The sequence below is a fragment of the Callithrix jacchus genome, chromosome 1, assembly GCF_049354715.1.
Source record: "Callithrix jacchus isolate 240 chromosome 1, calJac240_pri, whole genome shotgun sequence".
In the NCBI taxonomy this organism is placed as follows: domain Eukaryota; kingdom Metazoa; phylum Chordata; class Mammalia; order Primates; family Cebidae; genus Callithrix; species Callithrix jacchus.
In genome coordinates, this window is record NC_133502.1 from 127,755,954 (window position 1) to 127,781,039 (window position 25,086).

General features: G+C 37.7%; 1 protein-coding gene across 10 annotated transcripts in view; it reads left to right on the forward strand.

Annotated features, from left to right (window-relative positions):
* FOCAD (focadhesin) overlaps nucleotides 1-25,086 on the forward strand; it is a 302,205-nt gene that overhangs the window by 251,975 nt on the left and 25,144 nt on the right. For all 10 annotated transcript variants that reach the window (XR_013534562.1, XR_013534576.1, XM_078370173.1 and 7 more), the window contains one exon: nucleotides 786-866. Coding sequence is in view for 8 of the 10 variants with exons in the window: in XM_078370173.1 (XP_078226299.1) it covers nucleotides 786-866 (81 nt within the window). In the remaining 2 variants the exon portion in view is untranslated. The remainder of the gene's footprint in view (nucleotides 1-785; nucleotides 867-25,086) is intronic.

Consider the following 25,086-nt stretch of genomic DNA (forward strand, 5'->3'; position numbering starts at 1 on the left):
AGAGGTCTCTGCCTTAGGTAAGGGACTGGTGCTGTTAATACTAGTTGTTGAATTTCTGTGGTTCATATATCTGATTCAGCATGTCCTGAAGTGGTGCCTACTACAGTGGTCTCAGTCAAGAAGCTCAGCAGACTCCTTGCTGACCCTGAGGAGGTCACTGGATTGGGGCTCATTGATGTGACAATGTGGAAAGTTTTTTTTTTTTTTTGAGACGGAGTTTTGCTCTTGTTACCCAGGCTGGAGTGCAGTGGCGCGATCTCGGCTCACAGCAACCTCCGCCTCCTGGGTTCAGGCAATTCTCCTGCCTCAGCCTCCTGAGTAGCTGGGATTACAGGCATGCGCCACCATGCCCAGCTAATTTTTTGTATTTTTAGTAGAGACGAGGTTTCACCATGTTGACCAGGATGGTCTCGATCTCTTGACCTCGTGATCCACCCGCCTCGGCCTCCCAAAGTGCTGGGATTACAGGTGTGAGCCACCGCGCCCGGCCTGGAAAAGGTTTTTTTAACCACTTCACTCAAGTGTTCATCCTCTGTGACTTTTTTTTCCAGCCTTTCCTAAGTTTGCCACCATTTTAGATTTGCTTGCATAGCTTAAGTGATTACTTCAAGGCCAGTCACTTACTCTAATAAAATTAATTGCAGCCACAAAGTATTGTGCTGAGATTAATGACATAAACATCTCGGCTTTGTCTCTAGGTTGATATGGCAGCATGAGATCATTATCTTTCCTTCATTAGTCCTGCCAAGTTCACTGGTTAATTTGATCATTTTCTAACTCCACAGTTCCTACTGACTATAGCTATTTGCCTGAAAGCAGTTTTATTGGAGCAGCCATCGGCTTCTTCATTACAGGAGGAAAAAAAGGCAAGTGAGCACAGTTCTTGAACTTTATCATTCTTTCTCCATGTTATTATAAGTAAATTTGTATACCCTAAGCATGCTTCTGTAGAATCAAGCAATACAAATCTAAAGAGGTGAGTATTTTCTTCTGTTAAACCATCTTTGCAATAGAGAATACCAGCAGCTAGCTACAATAATTAGTACATAAATACACACATTGTGTGGTTTCTTTGAATCACTGTCTCTGACCATGGGTGGCTCTGTGAAAATCTTAATTTTCCATTTGGCCACTTCAAAAGTTATAAGCACAGATTACTTTTCCTATCAATTTCAACTTCGTGTGATCTAGAAAGAGAAAACACACCTGGGTGCAGTCTCTATCGCAGGATCTGTCTTGCAAGTAGGTCTTACCCCTGCATCTTTTATGATTTCTCTATGTTGTTGAAATCACTGGCTCTAGTCCCTATTTTTAGTTTGTATTCTTTTTCTTTGCAGACACTTGAGCCTTTGTGATTCTGTATTGCTGCCACCCCTATTAGAGTACAAGCAACTTGAAGACAGAGATTGAGTGCCTTTTGTTTTTAACTGGAGCCAGAACAATGCATGTAACTTATGGAATCAGTGCTCCTTAATAATACACATATAATTTTCAGGGCTATGAGGAAAAAACAGATTAGAACTAAACATGCATGGCTCAGGAATTAACTTCATTAATGTGATATTCTTTCATTGATGGGTTTGCTGATTTTATTCTTCCTTGGCTAGGTCGGTCTTCTTTGGTTAGGTCAGTCTGGGCAAAATCAGTGCCTGTATTACAGCAAGACCATCCCAAATTTAGAAAGAAAAAAAAATTTAAACAAAACTGGAAAAAAATCTGTAAGTGGCAGTTTGATTCGTGAGCATCATGGAAGAATAAAATCTTACCTTTGGAAGGGAAGTTAAAGCTGTGTTGTCTGATTTCCCACTGGGTACAGTAATCCCTGGAGCTTCCAGATTATGAATATTTTCATAGTCTGGAGACAAATTATGTTAATTTCTAGAATTTGTGCTATTATTCTAGGGTCCTGAATTAGCATGATTTACTTATCCTCGGTAAAAATTGACAAATGGTTATGTCATTGTTGTATATGACATATTTATATATAAGCAGATTATATATTACACATAATGTACAGTTAGTTCATTGTTTATGTTGCCATAAATTAAATCCACTTAAATATTATAGTAGAGATGTCTTTGTTAGAAAGAAATTCTTACCAAATAAGCATCTAAAATTTCTATGGCCAAACTAATGCTAGGGATATGTGTATATTTCTGCTATATTTTTTGTTACGTTGCTGATTGATATGAAATTTTAAAATGATGTGAGATATTTTCATGAGAAATAAAAGTAAAAACTCTTAAGGTCAAATGAAAGATAGACTCTTTTTCTTTTCTAGTGATTAAATTGTGAGTCTGGCTCCCCAGATCCATATTTCTTGGCAGAAATGAATTTTCTCTGAATCTTATGGGAAATTTTTGGTTGAATGTAACGTTTTTATGATTCCATAGTCATGGTACAACAGGAAATGTTCTGCTATAAGGCTGAAATATCAAGTGGAACTGGAATCAGTGTTGTTATGTGCAGTCTTGCTGAAAGCTATTTTAAAACAAATAAATGAAGTATTAAGAATACCATATTACCAGTCAGATTTTTGGCATTTTCAGGTTGTGGGAGAGGGCTCTTGTCTTGACAGGTTTGCTGACTAGATTCAGAGGAAAATCTATTCAGCCTTACACATTACTAATGATGACCCCAGAGGAGTGGGGGCCGTGGGAGGCTGACCTCCGCCTCCAAAGCCCATTTACAAAAACAAAACCAGACCCTGCTCTATGGGGCTAAATGGGATGGCCAAATGCGGAGGTGTGCATGCAAACGAGTGTTTTCTTCTTCAATATACCCAGCTCATTTGAATTTTAATAACTCCCTTCTGAAACAGCTTTTGAGTTTAAATGTCTGGATGTCACTCATCAGAGCCTGGTGGGGCTGCTGATAGGAAGGATGGCAACTTTGGTGAACTCTTTTGCAGAATAAATGGTTTTAGAAAATAAAAATAATGCTTCACATAGGCAGAAAATTTTAGGAATGGCATGATTTCGTTGCTTCTGCATGCTGCTTTTAACTTTGACAACTCACTAGAGGAAAGAAATGTGACAGGCCATCCCCAATCCACACTTGTGCCAGGATGAGATTGGGCATCATGGTCTCAAATTTAGCCAATCAAATTTGAGGTAGTGAATCTGTTCATCTGTTTTCTAATTTTTACAGCTTTCTCAATTAGGATACTCAGTTTAGTACTCATGTGATAGAACATGTTAAGATGTTCATAGCACCCATGCTTTAATGCAGACCCACATTTTGAAACCATACTAAATAGATGAAATTCCTTCAGTTTTTAAATAATTCAGTTCATGGTTTTGAATTTAACAGGGTTTTGTTTTGCTTGTTTGCTGCACCACGTGACATTCTCCTTTCTTCTCTGATAGCTCTGGAATTCTATCAGATATATTGTTCCTTAATGTTTTGTCATCATTATTATCTATTTTTGTGAACATTTCTTGACTATCCTAGGCTTAAAATCTTTGCTCATCCTTTAGTTCCTCCTAACATGGATTTTTTTCCCCTAAAGAACTTCTGATTTTTGACTCTTAATATTTTGCTGCTTTCGTACTCATTAATTCTTTTGTCTGATTTCTGATTTTCTCAAGATCATATGCTGTTCAGATCTCATCAAGATTTTATCCACTTCTTTTATAAAACATTAGAAACATATTTAAAGTACTTAATAAAAGTGATTCTTTCTAATGCTAATATTAGATATTTGTATATAATAGGATTATGTTTGTTATTATATTGCTGGGGAATGTGACTAACCCTTTCTAAGCTTGTATTTTCCTATTAGGCTTTAAAAGTTCATAGAAGTATTAACTGAGCAAAGTATATTTAAGTCCACGTAATAGTTATTATGAATGGCCTTCTTTCTTGATATGGATTCATTGGTTAGTGTGTAAGTACTGGGCTTGTATACAAAGTAGAGGTAGGTATATGCTCCATCAGTCATTTTTGGATTATTAGCATGAGAGGTAATTGTTGAGAAGGAAATATGCCAAAGGAATAGACTTAGTGAACTCTGAATAAAGAATAAATGATAAGAGAAAGCTGTCGTATTCTCCAATGCAGTCATGGATTTGATTGCCAAGATTATGTGTGATTTTTGAGTATTTTAATTCAGAAATAGTTTACCTGTACAACTCTTTTTAAAAATATTATTAGAAGTCAGTATATATGTATAACACTAACTTAAAAATGTTTAAAGAAGAAAATAAGACAGTGCTCTCTCATGTCACCACTTGGAGATAACAACCACTATAGATATGTCCTTCATAATCCTTCTACGTGTATGCGTGTGTCTTATATTGGCCCATAAAATGTATGTTATTTTATTGTCTTATTTTAAAATTAATAACTTTACATGTAGATGAGCATATTAGCACTCATATCTTCCAAAACAAGTCTTGAGGAAGTAAGAAAATAATTCTGTTGCATCGTTTTCTGGACATTTGTCAATAGGATATGTTTTTGGTGTGTTTGATTCCTTTTTTGTTGTTGTAAACCTCATGAAAATGTTTGGAAGAAAAAAATGTCACCAGTTTTTCCATGACTGTACAGCTGTTATCATTTCCTGATATTACTTAATTTGTTGCTTTTGTGGACACAGGTTTTATGCATTTCCAAATACATGTACATGTACATGTACGTATACTTTGTGTTTTTAAACTTAGTGTTATAAACTTTCCCTGTTTTCATATATTACCATAACAATAATACAATAATTATTATTTTTGAAACAAGGTCTCTGTCACCCAGGGTGAAGTGCAGCGGCACAATCATGGCTTACTGCAACTTCAGCTTTCCTGCCTCAGCCTCCCAGGTAACTAGGCGTGCAGGTACATACAACCAGGCCCAGATAATTTTCTTATTTTTTGTAGAGATGAAGTCTCACTATGTTGCCTAGTCTTGTCTCGAACTCCTAGCTTCAAGTAATCCTCCTGCCTCAGCCTCTTTAAATGTTGGGATTACAGGCATGAGCCACAGCACCTGGCATAGTTCTCTCATTTTTAAATGACTGTAGAATATTTCATCAAATTCATAAGTCATCTTAATTATTTTTCTATTGGTCATATAAACAATTTCAATTTAGTGATTTTTTTTTTTTGAGACATTGTCTTGCTCTGTCACCCAGGCTAGAGTGCAGTGGCATCATCTTGGCTCACTGCAACCTCTGCCTCCCAGGCTTAAGTGATTCTCCTGCCTCAGCCTCTTGAGTAGGTGGACAAGAGAATCAGTACCTCAGCCCTGTGTAAATAGGCAAGCGCCACCAAGCCCCCAAAAAATAAAATAAAAAGCTACTTTTAAATTTTTTAAGTAGAAATGGCTTTTTTCTATGTTGTCCAGCCTGGTCTTGAACTCCTGGCCTCAAGTGATCGGCCCGCCTCTTCCTCCCAAAGTGCTGGGACTGCAGGTTTGAGCTACCACGCCTGGCCTTTAGTGAACATCTTTATGCACATAGCTCTCCTGCTACAGCTTTCCTTCAGATAAATTCTCAGTAACGTAGTGAGCCAGGAGTTTGAGGATTTGGTGACTGTAGGGATGGCCTAGCCTCCTTGCCCTTCCAAAAAGTTGTACCAGTTTTCAATACCTCAGCCCGTGTAAATTTGCAAAAATATAGAACATAGAGGTTAAAAGCACAGGAGTCAGACTGCCTGGGTTCATATCCCACTTCTACTGCTTGCTGGCTGTATAACTTCAGGCAAGCTGTGTCTGTAAGCTTTGACCACTTCTGTAAAATGGAGAAAATAATTGACTCTCTTTTATAGAGTTTTGTAAGGATTATGAGTCACTTTGTGTAGCAGTTCTTAGAAAACGATACAAGAATAAATTCCTTCTATTATAATGTCATATTACAAAGCAGCCCAATAAATGATAATAAAAACCAGTATAAAAAGGTATAAAATGATACCTTAAGACTGCTCTCATTTGCATATAATTGCCAGAAGGTCTAAAGATTTGTGCATTTATTTACTGTTTAAGAGGTAGGTATTTTTAAAATAAATTTTGGAATTCTTAAAAAATTTTATTGTTTAGTTGACTAATAATTATACTTATTTATGGAGTACATGGTGATGTTTTGATGATATAATGTATAGTGATCAGATTAATGAGTGTATCTATTTCAAACATTTATCATTGATTTGTGTTGGGAACATTGAATGTCTTCCTCCTAGCTACTTGAAACCATGTATTATTGATAGCTATACTCACCCTACAGTGGAATAGAACACTAGAACTTATTCCTCCCATCTAATTGTAGTTTTGTATCCTTTAACAAGTCTCTATCTCTTTCATCCCCCTGCTCTTTCCCAGCCTCCAGTATTTTTTGTTCTACTTTTTACTTCTATGAGATCAACTTTCTTTTTGCTTTCACATATGAGTGAGAGCATGTGGTATTTAACTTTCTGTTCCTGGCTTATTTCACTTAACATAATGCCTTGTATTTCTATCCATGCTGCCATGACCAGCAGGATTTCATTCTTTTTGTTGGCTTAATAGTATTTCACTGTAAATGTATACCACATTTAAAAAATCCATTCATCTATTGTTGGACTTCTAGATTGATTCCATATCATGGCTATTGTAAATAGTGCCAAAATAAACATGGGGTACAGACGTCTCTTGTATAATGATTTCCTTTCCTTTGGATACATGCCCAGTAGGAGGATTGTTAGATCATATTGTAGTTCTATTTTTAGTTTTCTGAGGAACCTACATAATATTATTTATAGTGGCTGTACTAGCTTACATTCCCACAAACAGTGAATGAGTTCCCTTTTCTTCACATCCTCACCAGCATTTGCTGGTTTTCGTTATAATAGCCATCCTAAATGGGAAGAGATGAAACCTCTTTGTGGTTTTGATTTGCATTTTCCTGATGAGTGACGCTGAGCAGTTTTTCATGTATTTGTTGACCATTTGTACATCTTTTGAGAAATATCTCTTGAGATAATATCCCCATTTTAAATTCAGATTGTTTATTTTTTTGCTGTTGAGATGTTTCAGTTTCTTATATATTCTGGGTATTAGTCCCTTGTCAGATGAATAATGTGCAGATATTTTCTCCATTCTGCAGGTTGTCTTTTCACGTTGTTGATTATTTCCTTTGCTATGCAGAAGCTTTTTAGTTTGATATAATCCCATTTATTTTTGCTTTTATTTTCTATGCTTTTGAGGTCTTATTTATAAACTCTTTCCCTAGGCCAGTGTCCTGAAGCATTTCTCCTACATTTTATTCTTGCAGTTTTATCATTTTATGTCTTACATTTATGTCTTTGAGGTACTTTGAGTTGATTTTTATAGGATGAGAAATGGGGGGGGGGCTCTAATTTCTGTATATGGATATCCAGTTTTCTTACCATCATATATTGAGGAGACTGTCCTTTTCCCACTGAGTGTTCTTAACATTTTTGTCAAAAATTAGTTTGCTATAGATATGTACGTTAATTTCTGAGTTCTCTATTCTGAATATCTTTTAAAATTCGTATTTTTACCCTTTTATTTTGAAACAACTTCAAACATAAAGTTGTAAAAATATATAGAAAAGTTGCCAAAATCGTCCCCCTTTTCTGACAATAAGAAAAACTCCACATTTCTTTCAACGAGAGCACTATTCAAGTTTCATCAACAATCCCAATAATGTTTTTAATAGAAAAATAATCTCATCTAGAATGTTGCTCTGTACTTATTTGTTGTGTCTCTTTGGTCTCCTTCAACCCAAACACTTCTTCAGTTTTTTTCTGTGACTTCTTGACTTTAACAAGTTTTTAGATTAGAAGACAGTTATTTTATAGAATGTTCTTTAATTCGGATTTGCCTGATGTTTCTCATGTTAGAGTTAGTGGGTCACTTTCGGTAGTGTGACAGACATGGAGCTCTGCGCTTCTCACTGCATGCTCTCAGGTGGCATATGATGTCTCAGCTCCCTCCACTGGGGTGGTGCGCTTTGATCACTTGGATAAGATGTATTCTAGATTTCTTCACTATGAAGTTATTCTTTTACCCTTACTTTTAATAAATCTTTCATGTGGAGATGTTTTGAGACTTCACAGATACTCTATTTTCACCTATTAGTTTTAGCATTCACTAATACTTCTTGCCTGAATTGATTATTAACTGTGATGGCTGCCAAAAGGTGATTTTTAAAAATCTGTGATTCCATTTACATTGTTTTTCTTAGGCAATCTGCTATAAGAAAGTCCTCCTCCACTCTCTCTCTCTTTCTCTCTCTCCCCCTCCCTCTTCCTCTTTCTCCCTCTCTCTCTCTTCTCTCTCTTTCTTTTTTCTCTTTCTTTCTTCTCTCCTTTTTCTTTTTCTCTCTCTCCTTTCTCTCATTCTCCCTCTCCCTTTCTTTTCTCCTTCCTTCCCTCCCTCCCCCCTCCCTCCCCCCTCCCTCCCTCCCTCCCTCCCTCCCTTCCTTCCTTCCTTCCTTCCTTCCTTCCTTCCTTCCTTCCTTCCTTCCTTCCTTCCTTCCTTCCTTCCTTCCTCCTCTTCCCTTCCCTTCCCTTCCCTTCCCTTCCCTCCCCTTCCCTCCCCTCCCCTCCCCTCCCCTCCCCTCCCCTCCCCTCCCCCCTCCCCTCTTCTCTTCTCCTCTTCTCTTCTTTCTGTCTCTCTCCCTCTCTCTCTTTTCTTCTTTTTTTCTTTCTGTGTAGACTCCTAAATTTATATTTTATTTAACTATTCAATTATCTATTATTTTGATCTTCAGTTTGTTCAAAAAATTGAACAAAATGTTTAATTTGACCAATAAGAGCCTCTACAGGTTGGCTCTTGTGTCCTTTTGACATGACCCCCCTCATTCTTTGACTAATTCCTTTGTGGCACAAGAAGATGTCCTAGGTTTATTTTGTACTATCGGCCACCCTGTAATAGATAATCCAGGTGTCTTTTAATGGAGAATGGTATTAAGAAGCTAACGTCTGTGTGCAAAGTGTCTCATTGCTGCTGGGGTCATCTTTGTCTCTAGGCCCTTTCAGTGGCCAGAGCTAGGAAATATGTATTCTTATTCTCTCTCTCATCTTTATTTATTTCTGTATTTAGCTATATACAGAATTAAAAGAGTTCAAAATCTTTTTCTATCTGTAACTCCCTTTTCTGACAGTAAGAAACTTGACTCTCAGTGTCTTCAGTATATTTGCTCATTTGCACAATCATCCTGGATGTAACTCATCTCCTGTCCCTACTAGACTGCTGTCCTGTTAAACTGCCTTCCTCACTCAGGTTTCCACTGGCTGCCATTCTCCTTTCTGGCCTTCCTGGTTTTAAGGGGCCTTGGGATATTTTTGCTTTTAATAACAAAATGTTATTGAAGTATTTGGTCTTAGCATACAAAACCTACCAACTTTTAGTGTCTGTCTGATGTATCAGAATCATCTATTGATTTTAAAAACTGTCTTGTAGTTTCTTTCAGGGTGCTAGATATCTCCTAGTTCCCGCTAATAGGCAATGCTGTAATGCTCTCTGCTTGTTGTTCCATGGACTGAGTCTAGAAAATTTCTACTCATCCTTTCCATCTTGATGTAAATATTCTTTCCTTGGTGGGGCAAGATAGGGGCTTCTATGATGTTCCTAGAGTAGGTTAGATTATTTATGTGATGCTTGCCTATATATTTTCTTTTTTTCTTTTTTTTTTTTTTTTTTAATTTTTTATTGGATTATAGGTTTTGGGGTACATGAGCAGAGCATGCAAGACAGTTGCGTAGGTACATACATGGCAGTGTGCTTTGCTTTTCTTCTCCCCTTCACCCACATTTGGCATTTCTCCCCAGGCTATCCCTCCCCACCTCCCCCTCCCACTGGCCCTCCCCTTTTCCCCCCAATAGACCCCAGTGTTTAGTACTCCCCTTTCTGTGTCCATGTGTTCTCATTTTTCATCACCCACCTATGAGTGAGAATATGCGGTGTTTCATTTTCTGTTCTTGTGTCAGTTTGCTGAGGATGATGTTTTCCACATTCATCCATGTCCCTACAAACGACACGAATTCATCATTTCTGATTGCTGCATAATATTCCATGGTGTATATGTGCCACATTTTTCCAATCCAGTCTATTATCAATGGGCATTTGGGTTGATTCCAGGTCTTTGCTATTGTAAACAGTGCTGCAATGAACATTCGTGTACATGTGTCCTTATAGCAGAACGATTTATAGTCTTTTGGATATATACCCAGTAATGGGATTGCTGGGTCAAATGGAATTTCTATTTCTAAGGCCTTGAGGAATCGCCACACTGTCTTCCACAATGGTTGAACTAATTTACACTCCCACCAACAGTGTAAAAGTGTTCCTTTTTCTCCACATCCTCTCCAGCATCTGTTGTCTCCAGATTTTTTAATGATCGCCATTCTAACTGGCGTGAGATGGTATCTCAATGTGGTTTTGATTTGCATCTCTCTAATGCCCAGTGACGATGAGCATTTTTTCATATGATTGTTGGCCTCATATATGTCTTCTTTCGTAAAGTATCTGTTCATATCCTTTGCCCACTTTTGAATGGGCTTGTTTGTTTTTTTCCTGTAAATCTGCTTGAGTTCTTTGTAAATTCTGGATATCAGCCCTTTGTCAGATGGGTAGACTGCGAAAATTTTTTCCCATTCTGTTGGTTGCCGATCCACTCTAGTGACTGTTTCTTTTGCCGTGCAGAAGCTGTGGAGTTTCATTAGGTCCCATTTGTCTATTTTGGCTTTTGTTGCCAATGCTCTTGGTGTTTTGTTCATGAAGTCCTTGCCTACTCCTATGTCCTGGATAGTTTTGCCTAGATTTCCTTCTAGGGTTTTTATGGTGCCAGGTCTTATGTTTAAGTCTTTAATCCATCTGGAGTTAATTTTAGTGTAAGGTGTCAGGAAGGGGTCCAGTTTCTGCTTTCTGCACATGGCTAGCCAGTTTTCCCAACACCATTTGTTAAACATGGAATCCTTGCCCCATTGCTTGTTTTTGTCAGGTTTATCAAAGATTGTATAGTTGTATGTATGTTGTGTTGCCTCCGGTGCCTCTGTTTTGTTCCATTGGTCTATATCTCTGTTTTGGTACCAGTACCATGCTGTTTTGATTACTGTAGCCTTGTAGTATAGTTTGAAATCCGGTAGTGTGATGCCCCCCGTTGTGTTCTTTTTGCTTAGAATTGACTTGGCTATGCGGGCTCTCTTTTGGTTCCATATGAAGTTCATGGTGGTTTTTTCCAGTTCTGTGAAGAAAGTCAATGGTAGCTTGATGGGGATAGCATTGATTCTGTAAATTACTTTGGGCAGTATAGCCATTTTCATGATATTAATTCTTCCTAACCATGAACATGGAATGTTTCTCCATCTGTTTGTGTCCTCTCTGATTTCGTTGAGCAGTGGTTTGTAGTTCTCCTTGAAGAGGTCCCTTACGTTCCTTGTGAGTTGTATTCCAAGGTATTTTATTCTTTTTGTGGCAATTGCGAATGGCAGTTCGCTCTTGATTTGGCTTTCTTTAAGTCTGTTATTGGTGTAGACGAATGCTTGTGATTTTTGCACATTGATTTTATATCCTGAGACTTTGCTGAAGTTGTTTATCAGTTTCAGGAGTTTTTGGGCTGAGGCGATGGGGTCTTCTAGGTATACTATCATGTCGTCTGCAAATAGAGACAATTTGGCTTCCACCTTTCCTATTTGAATACCCTTTATTTCTTTTTCTTGCCTGATTGCTCTGGCTAGAACTTCCAGTACTATATTGAATAGGAGTGGTGAGAGAGGGCATCCTTGTCTAGTACCAGATTTCAAAGGGAATGCTTCCAGTTTTTGCCCATTCAGTATGATATTGGCTGTTGGTTTGTCATAAATAGCTTTTATTACTTTGAGATACGTTCCATCGATACCGAGTTTATTGAGGGTTTTTAGCATAAAGGGCTGTTGAATGTTGTCAAATGCCTTCTCTGCGTCAATTGAGATAATCATGTAGTTTTTGTTTTTGGTTCTGTTTATGTGGTGAATTACGTTGATAGACTTGCGTATGTTGAACCAGCCTTGCATCCCTGGGATGAATCCTACTTGATCATGATGAATAAGTTTTTTGATTTGCTGTTGCAATCGGCTTGCCAATATTTTATTGAAGATTTTTGCATCTATGTTCATCATGGATATTGGCCTGAAGTTTTCTTTTCTCGTTGGGTCTCTGCCGGGTTTTGGTATCAGGATGATGTTGGTCTCATAAAATGATTTGGGAAGGATTCCCTCTTTTTGGATTGTTTGAAATAGTTTTAGAAGGAATGGTACCAGCTCCTCCTTGTGTGTCTGGTAGAATTCGGCTGTGAACCCATCTGGACCTGGGCTTTTTTTGTGAGGTAGGCTCTTAATTGCTGCCTCAACTTCAGACCTTGTTATTGGTCTATTCATAGTTTCAGCTTCCTCCTGGTTTAGGCTTGGGAGGACACAGGAGTCCAGGAATTTATCCATTTCTTCCAGGTTTACTAGTTTATGCGCATAGAGTTGTTTGTAATATTCTCTGATGATGGTTTGAATTTCTGTGGAATCTGTGGTGATTTCCCCTTTATCATTTTTTATTGCATCTATTTGGTTGTTCTCTCTTTTATTTTTAATCAATCTGGCTAGTGGTCTGTCTATTTAGTTGATCTTTTCAAAAAACCAGCTCTTGGATTTATTGATTTTTTGAAGGGTTTTTCGTGTCTCAATCTCCTTCAGCTCAGCTCTGATCTTAGTAATTTCTTGTCTTCTGCTGGGTTTTGAGTTTTTTTTATCTTGCTCCTCTAGCTCTTTCAATTTTGACGATAGGGTGTCAATTTTGGATCTCTCCATTCTCCTCATATGGGCACTTATTGCTATATACTTTCCTCTAGAGACTGCTTTAAATGTGTCCCAGAGGTTCTGGCACGTTGTGTCTTCGTTCTCATTGGTTTCGAAGAAATTCTTTATTTCTGACTTCATTTCATTGTTTACCCAGTCAACATTCAAGAGCCAGTTGTTCAGTTTCCATGAAGCTGTGCGGTTCTGGGTCGGTTTCTGAATTCTGAGTTCTAACTTGATTGCACTATGGTCTGAGAGGCTGTTTGTTATGATTTCAGTTGTTTTGCATTTGTTGAGCAGTGCTTTACTTCCAATTATGTGGTCAATTTTAGAGTAGGTGTGATGTGGTGCTGAGAAGAATGTGTATTCTGTGGATTTGGGGTGGAGAGTTCTGTAAATGTCCACCAGGTTTGCTTGCTCCAGGTCTGAGTTCAAGCCCTGGGTATCCTTGTTGATTTTCTGTCTGGTTGATCTGTCTAGTATTGACAGTGGAGTGTTAAAGTCTCCCACTATTATTGTGTGGGAGTCTAAGTCCTTCTGTAAGTCATTAAGAACTTGCCTTATGTATCTGGGTGCTCCTGTGTTGGGTCCATATATGTTTAGGATCGTTAGCTCTTCTTGTTGTATCGATCCTTTTACCATTATGTAATGGCCTTCTTTGTCTCTTTTGATCTTTGTTGCTTTAAAGTCTATTTTATCAGAGATGAGAATTGCAACTCCTGCTTTTTTTTGCTTTCCATTAGCTTGGTAAATCTTCCTCCATCCCTTTATTTTGAGCCTTTGTGTATCCTTGCATGTGAGATGGGTTTCCTGGATACAGCACACTGATGGGTTTTGGATTTATATCCAATTTGCCAGTCTGTGTCTTTTGATTGGTGCATTTAGTCCATTTACATTTAGGGTTAATATTGTTATGTGTGAATTTGATACTGCCATTTTGATTCTAAGTGGCTGTTTTGCCTGTTAGTTGTTGTAGATTCTTCATTATGTTGAAGCTCTTTAGCATTCAGTGTGATTTTGGAATGGCTGGTACTGATTGATCCTTTCTATGTGTAGTGCCTCTTTTAGGAGCTCTTGTAAAGCAGGCCTGGTGGTGACAAAATCTCTGAGTACTTGCTTGTTCGCAAAGGATTTTATTCTTCCTTCACTTCTGAAGCTCAGTTTGGCTGGATATGAAATTCTGGGTTGAAAGTTCTTTTCTTTAAGAATGTTGAATATTGGCCCCCACTCTCTTCTGGCTTGTAGTGTTTCTGCCGAGAGATCTGCTGTGAGTCTGATGGGCTTCCCTTTGTGGGTGACCCGACCTTTCTCTCTGGCTGCCCTTAGTATTCTCTCCTTTATTTCAACCCTGTTGAATCTGACGATTATGTGCCTTGGGGTTGCTCTTCTTGCAGAATATCTTTGTGGTGTTCTCTGTATTTCCTGCAATTGAGTGTTGGCTTGTCTTGCTAGGTGGGGGAAATTTTCCTGGATGATGTCCTGAAGAGTATTTTCCAGCTGGGATTCATTCTCTTCGTCCCCTTCTGGTACACCTATCAAACGTAGGTTAGGTCTTTTCACATAGTCCCACATTTCTTGGAGACTTTGTTCATTCCTTTTTGCGCTTTTTTCTCTGATCTTGGTTTCTCGTTTTATTTCATTGAGTTGGTCTTTGACTTCAGATATTCTTTCTTCTGCTTGGTCAGTTCGGCTATTGAAACTTGCGTTTGCTTCGCGAAGTTCTCGTATTGTGTTTTTCAGCTCCTTTAATTCATTCATATTCCTCTCTAAGGTATCCATTCTTGTTATCATTTCCTCGAATCTTTTTTCAAATCTTTTTTCAAGGTTCTTAGTTTCTTTGCATTGATTTAATTCCTATATATTTTCATAGTGCTTAATACATGTGTCATTTTTTACATAATTATTTATAGTTCTTTGTTTCAAGTATGTCTTTCCCATTAGGTGTGATATCCTCAATGGACAGGAGGCTGTGTTTTATCTTAAATACTTAGAACAGATTGGTAGGTAATAGTTTTCTAATATTTGTTGATCTGGAACTTTAATATATGTACAAATAGATATATAAAGACTAGATAATTCTAAGCTAAGTTATCTGTAAACAGCATTTAAATGGAGAAAGTAACGAATGTCCAAACCACAAAAGCAGTATACTAGTGATGGAAAACATAGACTCCAGCTGTTAGCCTACTTGTTGCCAGACTTACTGTAAGGGTTACACATATACATTGTGGCATTGAGATCTGATCCTCTGTGTAGCCAAAGTATGTGTGATAATGGGTCCTGTTGTAATGCATTATGTTCACATATACCATTTATATCAGGATTCTTTGAGGCTGTCAACTGGATGAGAGATTTAAAGTAGCTTTGCTTCCAGATTTTACCACATCTGGATCTTTTTAACAAGTACTGTTAGGCTTTCTCAGTTCCAAATCCATTGTCCATAAAACATTTCACGATTTCTTTTAATCTAAAAAACTTGTTTGAAAGATAAAGCACTGTAATAAAGGAACTGATCATTCCCGTTGCTTAGATGTGGATTCTTTTGTCCAGTGCTAAAGATCTCTGGGGAAGGAACTAGTTCACTGTGTTCCCCCTTGGCTTTGGGACTGCGTCTCTGTCTTTCCATACCTCCCCTAAAATGCACGAAACTGCCAAATACTTTCCCCATTTCTAAAAGCTACGATAGTTCCTCTCATTCCAGTTAGTGTCAGCATCAGTCCCCTACAAGGAGTGGAAATTTTTGTGTGAGTCTAGTTATGTTACTCAGTACTGATTGTTTGTCCTTTTAAATGTGGAAGATTTATTGCATTATTGGACCGATACAGTTTTTCAACACTATTCTCCATTTTACAAATTTTCTTTGTTGCTGACACTTGCTTATATATTAGGTCCATTCTAGTGAATATAGAAGCAACATGTGAAGTGCAGTTATGGGTGAAAGTTGTCCTGTCAAAGGAGAGCTAATTGTTTTAAGAATAAAACATCTGGAAAATGGTCATGTTTCACATGGGGTCCTGGTATTAGAAGAAAGGTTGAGTGCATTTTCTGGTTCCCTAGATCCTCTGGAAACTCCAAAATCTTTGTAGTGGATTCTGTTAAAGTGCCTGGAAAAAAATTTTATGTAATTTTGAAAATACTCAATGTCTGAAAGCTTTTTTAAGTAGAATTCTGTTTATGTGTTAATGATTTCCAGTACAGAATTGGATACATGTTCTTAAGTGGAGAGATGTAATTCTAGCACAGATATTTACTATAATGTCTGCCAGGTTATCAGACTATTTGAATCATGTGCCAAAAAGATCTCAAAAAGCTACTTAATTTTTGTGTTTTCTTTGTGTGAAATCAAAACTGCAATCTGTAGCCAAAATTGTGTAAACATACTTATCACATATGTGTAATCAGCATGGAGTTATGTGAATAGACCACCAGTTAACCCCTTTCACAGCTTTTTTTAATCACATAATTTATTACTACTGATTTTGCCTTGCTTGTTTGCTCTCTCATTAGAATATAAGCTCCACAAACATAGGGACCTATTCTGTCTTGTTTAACAGTCTCCACTGCTGGAGTCAACACCTGATACCTAATAGGTATTCAGTAAATAGTTGAATGAGCCCGGGCGCGGTGGCTCAAGCCTGTAATCCCAGCACTTTGGGAGGCCGAGGCGGGTGGATCACGAGGTCATGAGATCGAGACCATCCTGGTCAAAATGGTGAAACCCCGTCTCTACTAAAGATACAAAAAATTAGCTGGGCATGGTGGTGCGTGCCTATAATCCCAGCTACTCGGGAGGCTGAGGCAGGAGAATTGCCTGAACCCAGGAGGCGGAGGCTGCAATGAGCCAAGATCGCACCATTGCACTCCAGCCTGGGTAACAAGAGCGAAACTCCGTCTCAAAAAAAAAAAAAAAAAAATAGTTGAATGAATGAATGAATGAATGAATGAATGTGTTTATAAATGTATTTACTTTTTTTGTCAGAATTTTTTTTCCTTATAATAGCAATGGTTGGCCAGGTGCAGTGGCTCATGCCTGTAATCCCAGCACTTTGGGAGGCTGAGGTGGGTGGATCACCTAAGGTCTCCTGAGCCTGGGTGATGGAGGTTACAGTGAGCCAAGATAGTGCTACTGCACTTCAGCCTGGGCAACAGAGTGAGACTCCGTCTCAAAGAAAAAAAATAATAATAGCAATGATTAACTCTCTGATAATATTTCTTGAACTCCCAATATTACCTCTCAAGATGGAACAGTACTAAAATACTGGTTACTGGTAGCATAGCACAGGAGAGTGGCAGGTGTGTTGAGCCTGAACTTTTTCATTTTTTTGAGATGAAGTCTTGCTCTGTCATCAGGCTGGAGTGCAGTGGTGTGATCTCGGCTCATTGTAAACTCTGCCTCCTGGGTTCAAGAGATTCTCCTGCCTCAGCCTCCTGAGTAGCCGGGATTACAGGTACCTGCCACCACGCCCAGCTAATTTTTGCATTTTTAGTAGAGACTGGGTTTCACCTTGTTGACCGGGATGGTCTCAATCTCTTAACCTCATGATATACCCACCTCGGCCTCCCAAAGTGTTTGGATTACAGGGTGAGCCAGGATGTCAACATTTTTAAAAAAGTGAAAGAGTGTTTGTTGGAGGGGAGAGAAGCATCACTGGAAGGCACACGACTAGTTTTACCTACCTGTTGGCAGAAGGGAGCAGGTTAGTGGGTTGCTAGCCTAAGGAAATGTGTTGATTTTTTAGAAGGTGCTATTGGAAATAAGAGTCTAAAATACGGGTGAAAGGTATGGATTCGAAGTATGGATTTATATTCATCAACATATAAGTAATATTTGAAACTGTGAAAGCGGATGAACTTTCACAGAGGAAGAACACAGAAGCTTAAGGAAGCAGTTATTTCAGGAATGAAGGCATGACACTCTTTTTTTTTTTTTTTTTTTTTTTTGAGACGGAGTTTTGCTCTTGCTACCCAGGCTGGAGTGCAATGGCGCGATCTCGGCTCACCGCAATCTCCGCCTCCTGGGTTCAGGCAATTCTCCTGCCTCAGCCTCCCGAGCAGCTGGGATTACAGGCACGCGCCACCATGCCCAGCTAATTTTTTGTAATTTTAGTAGAGACGGGGTTTCACCATGTTGACCAAGATGGTCTCGATCTGTTGACCTCGTGATCCACCCGCCTCGGCCTCCCAAAGTGCTGGGATTACAGGCTTGAGCCACCGTGCCCGGCCGGGCATAGCACTCTTATTTGGAAAAGTATGGAAAGAAAAACTGAAGAAAACACCCTTGAATTTGGCATTTAGGTGGCCATTAGAAATCTTGGCAAGGGTAGTTTCAGTGGAGTGACAGGGCCAACATCTACATAGCAGTTGTGTTAGGGTACTTTTTATTCCAGAAAGCAGTGACTGTGACTTCAACTGACTAAAAAATATTTATTGCAAGGATTCCTAGGTTTCACAGAAATTCAAGGATGGAAACATTATTTTTGGGAGTATCAAGAACAGAAAGATATCAGGCACCAAGACTGTATCTCTCTCTTTTTCAGGGGCTTCATGGTATCAATTTCTCTTGTGGTTTCTACTTTTCGTTTAAATACTCATCCATTCTTTTCTAAGCTTCTTATGCTTTGTTTTGTGGTAAAATACTTACAACATGCGATTTTACCATTTGCTAGTGTTCAGTGGCATTTAGTGCATTTACAATGTTGTAGTGCCATCGTGACTATTTCCAGAATATTTTCATTACCCCAAAAGGAAACATTAAGCCCATTGAACAGTAGTTCCCCATTTTCCAGTTCTCCAAGACCCTAGCCACCAATAATTTGCTTTCTGTCTCTATATATTTTCCTTTCCTTTTCATGTCATTTAAATGGAACCATACAATATGTGGCCTTTATGACTGGCTTCTTGGCATAATGTTTTCAAAGTTCATTTGTATTGTAGCAAGTAGGTACCTCATTCCTTTTTATAGCTGAATAAAAAATTAATTGTATGGATATGCCACATTTTATGTATGCATCAATCGATGGACATTTGGGTTGTTTCTACCTTTTGGCTATTGCAAGTGATGCTGTTATGAATATTTGCGTATAAGTTTTGGTTTGAACACCTTTTATCAATTCTCTTGGCTCATATATATATATATATATATATATATATATGGAATTGCTGGGTTGTATGGTAATTCTGCTTAACTTTTTGAGGAACTACCAAACTGTTTTTCCACAGTGGCTACACTGTTCTACATTCTCACAAACAATATAGAAGTGTTCCAATTTCTCCATGTTCTCGCCAATACTTATTTTCCATTGTTATTATCGTTGCCAACGAATTGACTATGAAATGGTATCTCATGTAATTTGGGTTTGCATTTCCCTAATAGCTAATAATGTTAAGTATCTTTTCATGGACTTATTAGCTATTTGTATATCTTCTTGGAGAATTATCTGTTCAAGTCATTTGCCTATTTTTTGAGAAAATAAATGGACTGTTGTTGAGTTGTAAGAGTTCTTTGTATATCCTGGAAAATAGACCCTGATTTATAATTTGCAAATTCTTCCATTCTACAGATTGCAGAATTTCCTTTCCTTTCCCCTTTCCTTTCCTTTCCCCTTTCCATTCCCTTTCCTTTCCCCTTTCCTTTCCCTTCCCTTCCCTTTCCTTCTCTTCCCTTCCCCTTCCCTTTCCCTTTCCCCTTGCCTTCCCCCTTCCCATCCCCCTTCCCTTTCCCTGTCCCCTTCCCTTTCCCTTTCCCTGCCCTTCCCTTCTCTTCCTTTCTCTCTCTTTCTTTCTCCTTTTCATTCTCTCTCTCTTTTTCTCTCTCTTTCTGTCTGTAGGTCTCTCTCTCTCTCCCTTTTCTTTCTTTCTATTGTTTTGAGATGGAGGGTTGCTCTGTCGCCAGGCTGGAGTGCAGTGGCTTGACCTCAGCTCACTGCAACCTCCACCTCCTGGGTTCAAGTGATTCTCCTGCCTCAGCCTCCCAAGTAGCTGGGATTATAGGCGCCTGCCACCATGCTCAGGTAATTTTTATATTTTCAGTAAAGATGGGGTTTTACCATGCTGTTCAGGCTTGTCTTGAACTCCTGACCTCAGGTGATCTGCCCACCTCAGCCTCCCAAAGTGTTGGGATTACAAGCATGAGCCACTGCACCCAACCTCTTTCTTATTCCATACTTAATTATCTCCACTCTACACTTAATTATTTCCTTCCCCTACCTTTGGATATATTTGCTATTCTTATTCAAGTTCTTTGAGGCATAAAATTAGGGATATTGATTAGAATTATTTCTACTACTTAAAATATAGGCATTTATTGCTATAAATCTCCCAGCACACTGTCTTTGTACAATTCCATAAAGTTTTGGTATTTAGTATTTTTATTTTCATTTGCCTCATAGTATTTCATAATTTCCCTGTGATTTCTTCTTTAATCCATTGGTCATTTGTCTTTTTTACTTTCCATGTATTTGTGAATTTTCCAGGTTTTTTTTTCTTTTGGAAATCTGTTCTTGATTTCTTTTTTTTTTTTTTTAATTCAGTAGATTTTTTTTTTTTTTTTTTTTTTTTTTGAGGAAGGGAGGGGATGAAGGAAGGGAGGTAGGGGAGAGGGAAGGGAAGGAAGGAATTCAAGCAATGAGAGAGACATTGCGGACCTGGATCTAGAGGTTTACAAGTTGATTTCTTTTTTTTTGAGTGAAGGAAAGAAGAAAAAAATGAGTAAAGGAGAGGAAGAAAGAGGAAGAGAAAGAGGGAGAGTGAGTGGAAATATTGCTTTATTCTTAAAAAAATGGGTATTAATAATGGCCAATCAATGTTTCATTTAAACCTATGAGTACGTGTGATGTGGTATTGACTAGAATGTTTATTTTGTGTATTTGAAGTGGAGAGCTCTATAAATATTTATTAAGTTTACTTGTTCCGGATCTGAGGTTGAATATTGACCTGCTTTGCTAGTTTAGGAAAATTTTCCTGAATAATTTCCTGAAGGGTATTTTCCATCTTGGATTCATTCTCTCCGTCGCATTCAGGTATGCCTATCAACCGTAGATTTGGTCTTTTCACATAGTCCCACATTTCTTGGAGACTTTGCTCATTCCTTTTTATCCTTTTTTCTCTAATCTTTTCTTCGCGTTTTATTTCATTGAGTTGGACTTTGACGTCTGATATCCCTTCTTCTGCTTGAACAATTCGAGTGTTTAAACCTGTGCATACTTCTCGGAGTTCCTGTATTGTATTCTTCAGTTCCATTATTTCACTCATACTCCTCTCTAAGTTGTCTATTCTCAATAGGATTTCATCAAACTTTTTTTCAAAGTTCCTAGTTTCTTTACGTTGGGCTACAACATGTTCTTTTAACTCACTGAAGTTTGTTATTATCCATTCCCTGAAGCGATATTCTAGCATTGGGATGCGCTCGTTCTCCATCAAGCCTTGTTCCATTGTCGATGTGGAACTGTGATCATCTTTAGAGGGAGAGGCATTCTGACTTTGAGTATTCTCAGCTTTTTTACGCTGGTTTCTTCCCGTCATTGTAAGTTTATCCTCCTGTGGTCTTTGAATTTACCAACTTTCAGATTAGGTCTCTTGAGTGGGCGTCCAGGTTGTTAGTTCCCAGGGCCAGAGCAGCGGCGTTAAAACTGACGGTGCTTTTCTGCCCAGGATTCTCTTGTCTGGCTTCCTTCTTGTGTCCGTAGTGGGCAACTCTGCCTTCCTGGGGCTCCAAACCTCAGTCAGAAGGGGAACTGGTCCCGTTTACTCTGCGCCTCTGCACCAAGCACTGCCACGCCAAGGTGCCATCACAGCCGCTGCGCCAGGCTCTGGTGTCGTGCTGGGGGCCCTTGTGGGTCCTCCGAACCTGTTTACTCTGCTCCAAGAGCTAAGGCGCGAGGCCCCGGAGGAACCGCCGCGCCTGCCACGAAAGTCGTGCTGGCGACCCGTGTGATTCCTCCACTGGGGATCTTCTGCTCAGTGAGTGACTAGAATTTGTCTGAAAGTGTGGCGTAGTCTAGTTCTCCGCGCCTTCACTGAGAGCTGCGGTCCCGAGATGTTAGCGATTGGCCATCTTGGATCGGTCTGTTCTTGATTTCTAACTTCATTGCATTGTGATTATGAAAATACTTTGTATGATTTTACTCTTTTAAAATTTATTGAGACTTGTATTGTGGTCTGACAGGTGGTCAGTCTTAGAGGATGTTCGCTGTGCTCTTGAAATTAATGTGTATTCTGATGGTGTTGAGTGGACCTGTTCTAGCTATGCCAGCTAGGTCTCTCTGGTTTATACTGTTGATTAATAAGAATCCTTTATATACTTATTAATCATATGTCTAGATATTCTATCCATTATTGAATGTAGAGTATTGAAGCCTTCAGTTGTTACTGTAGAGCTATCTATTTCTCCTTTTAATTCTGGCAGTGTTTATGTATTTGGGGGCTCTATTGTTTGATTTGTGTGTGTTTATAATTGTTAAATTTCTTGATTAACTTAGTTTGAATTGATGCCAACTGAGCATCAACAACATACAATAATTCTGCTTCTGTGGAGTTCTATTTCTTCCCTTTGTGTTGTTATTTTCTGAAATTACATGTTTATATATTATTTTCCCATTAATATGGATTTATAATCATTGTTTTATGCATATGCCTTTTGAATCATATAATAAGTGAAAATGAGTTATAAAAAAATATTAGTAATGGCTTTTATATTTACCTGTGTAATTACCTTAACCAGAATTTTTTCTTTGTAAAAGCTTCAAATTTTTAGATTACTATTTAGTGTCCTTTTATTTTAGCCTTAAGGACTCCTATTAACATTTTTTGTAGGGCGTGTCTATGAGTAACGAGCTCTCTGAACTTTGTTTTTTCCTAATATCTTAATTTCTCCCTAATGCTTGAATTATAGTTTTGTTGGATACAGCATTTTTGGATGACATTTTTTTTTCTTTCAGTAAAAAGTGTTATCCTGCTCCTTATTGGACTTTAAAAGTATAATCCTGCTCCTTACTGCACTCCATGGTTTCTAATGAGAAATGAGCTGTTAATCTTACTGGGAATTCCTTGTATGTGATGACTCACTTCTCTTTGCTCCTTTCAGGATTTTCTCTTTGTCTTTGTCTTTTGAAAATTTGACTACAGTGTGTCTTAGTGTGGATCTCTTTGCCTTTTTCTTTCTTAAACTTTGTTGAGCTTCTTGAATGTATGGATTTGTGTCTTTATTAAATTGGAGACGTTTTTGGCCATTATTTTTTCACATATTCATTCTGCCCCTTTCTCTCCTGTCCTTCTGGAATGACTGTTATGCATCCATTGGTATGCTTGATGTATCCTCAGGCTCTGTTCACACTTTTCTTCTTTTTTTCCTTCTCTGTAGACTGAGTGATTTCAGTTGACATATCTTTATGTGAGATGATTGTTTTGCCTGCTCAAGTCTGCTATTTAAACACTAGTGAGTTTTTCATTACAGTTACTGTACTTTTTATAGTACAGAACTCTAGAATTTGTTCGGTTCTTTTAAAAAAGAACTCTCTGTTAATACTCTTTTTTTGTTTTCTTGTGTTGTTCTCCTGGTTTCTTTTAGTTCTTTGTCCATAATTTTCTTTAGCAGAATATATTTAGGACAGTTGATTTCAAGTCTTGGTCTAGTAAGTCTAATGTCTTTGCCTTCTCTGGGACATTTTCTGTTAATTTCTTCTGTGAAATGACAAAGCTTCCTTGTTTCATTTTATGCTCCATTTTTTTTTGAAAACTGGACATTTTTGAATGTCTGTTAAAATTCAGTTTTATTCTAACAAAATATTGTGGTGAAATATATAACATAAAATTTATATTTTTTAATGTACAATTTTATGACATTAAGCATTAATGTGATAGTTTGTGACATTAAGCATTAATTAAGCAACTCTCACCATCATCCAGCTCCTGAACTTTGAAAATGGAATATTTTGGATGTTATAACAGAGTAACTTGGAGTATTAGATGGTTTCTTTTCTTCATTATTTGTTTTTGTTTCTTGCTGTGGTGACTTTAGTGACTTGTCAAAATTGTGTTTGTAAGGCTTGTCTGTATTCTTTGTTTCTGAAAGCTCTATTCTTGTAGCCAGTGATTAGCTAGTGTCTGATGGAGATTTCCTTGAACACCAGATGTCAAAAAAGGAAAACAAAAAATATTCTGCCTTTTCTTCATAATATGACTATTACACATTGCATGCCTATATAAAAATATCTCATGTACCTCATAAATATATACACCTACTATGTACTCAGAAAAGCAAAAATTTTAAGAAATACTCTTTCACCACTTCTGCTTCTACATTTTTTTTTTAGTTTCTAGCAATTCTGCTATTTCTGAATATGGATCTTCTTTTTTTAAAAAACTGTGTTGATAAGTACATAACATAAAATTTACCCTCTTAACCATTTTTAAGTGTACAGTTCAGTAGTGTTAATGTGAATATATGTTTATATTAGTATGAAACAGAGCTCTAGAACTTTTTCATCTTAGAAAACTGAAACTCTATAGCCATTAAACAATAACTCTGTTTTTCACCATCCCTCTCCCTAGCCCCTGATAACCACCATACTATTTTCTTTTTCTGTGAATTTGACTACTTTAAGTACTTCACATAAATGGAATCATACTTTTTTTAAGTGAGTGACTAATTTAGTGTAATGGCCTTAAGTTTCATCCATGCTATAGCATGTAACATGATTTTCTTTCTTTATAAGTCTGAATAATATTCCGTGTTATGTATATACTAATTTTGTTTATTCATTCTTTCATCAGTGGACATCTGGGTTGCTTTTACCACTTGGCTATTGTGAATAATGCTGCTGTGAACATGGGTTTGCAAATATGTCTTCAAGATCCTGCTTTCAATTTCTTTGGGCTATATGCCCAAAAGTGAGGTTGCTGGATTATATGGTAGTTCTAGTTATAATTTTATATTTACATAAAATGTGTAATTTTTTATGGAACTGCCATACTGTTTATATCGTGGTTGTACCATTTGATAATTCTACCAAGTGTACATAAAAGTTGTAGTATCTCTGTATCCTTGCCAGCACTTGTTATTTTCTGGTATTGTTGTTGCTGTTGTTTTTAAGGACCATTCTATTAGGTATGGGGTGATATCTCACTGTGATTTTGATTTGGTTTGTCTTTTTTCCTGCTGATTAGTGATATTGGGCATCTTCATATGCTTGTTGGACATTTGAGTATCATCTTTGGGAAAATATCCATGTTCTTTTCCCATTTTTATATGCTTCTCCTTTTTCCAATGCTATTCCATTTTTAGCTGTTACTTTTTTTTTCCTTTTGTTGATTCTCTCTCTGATCTCTCTCTCTC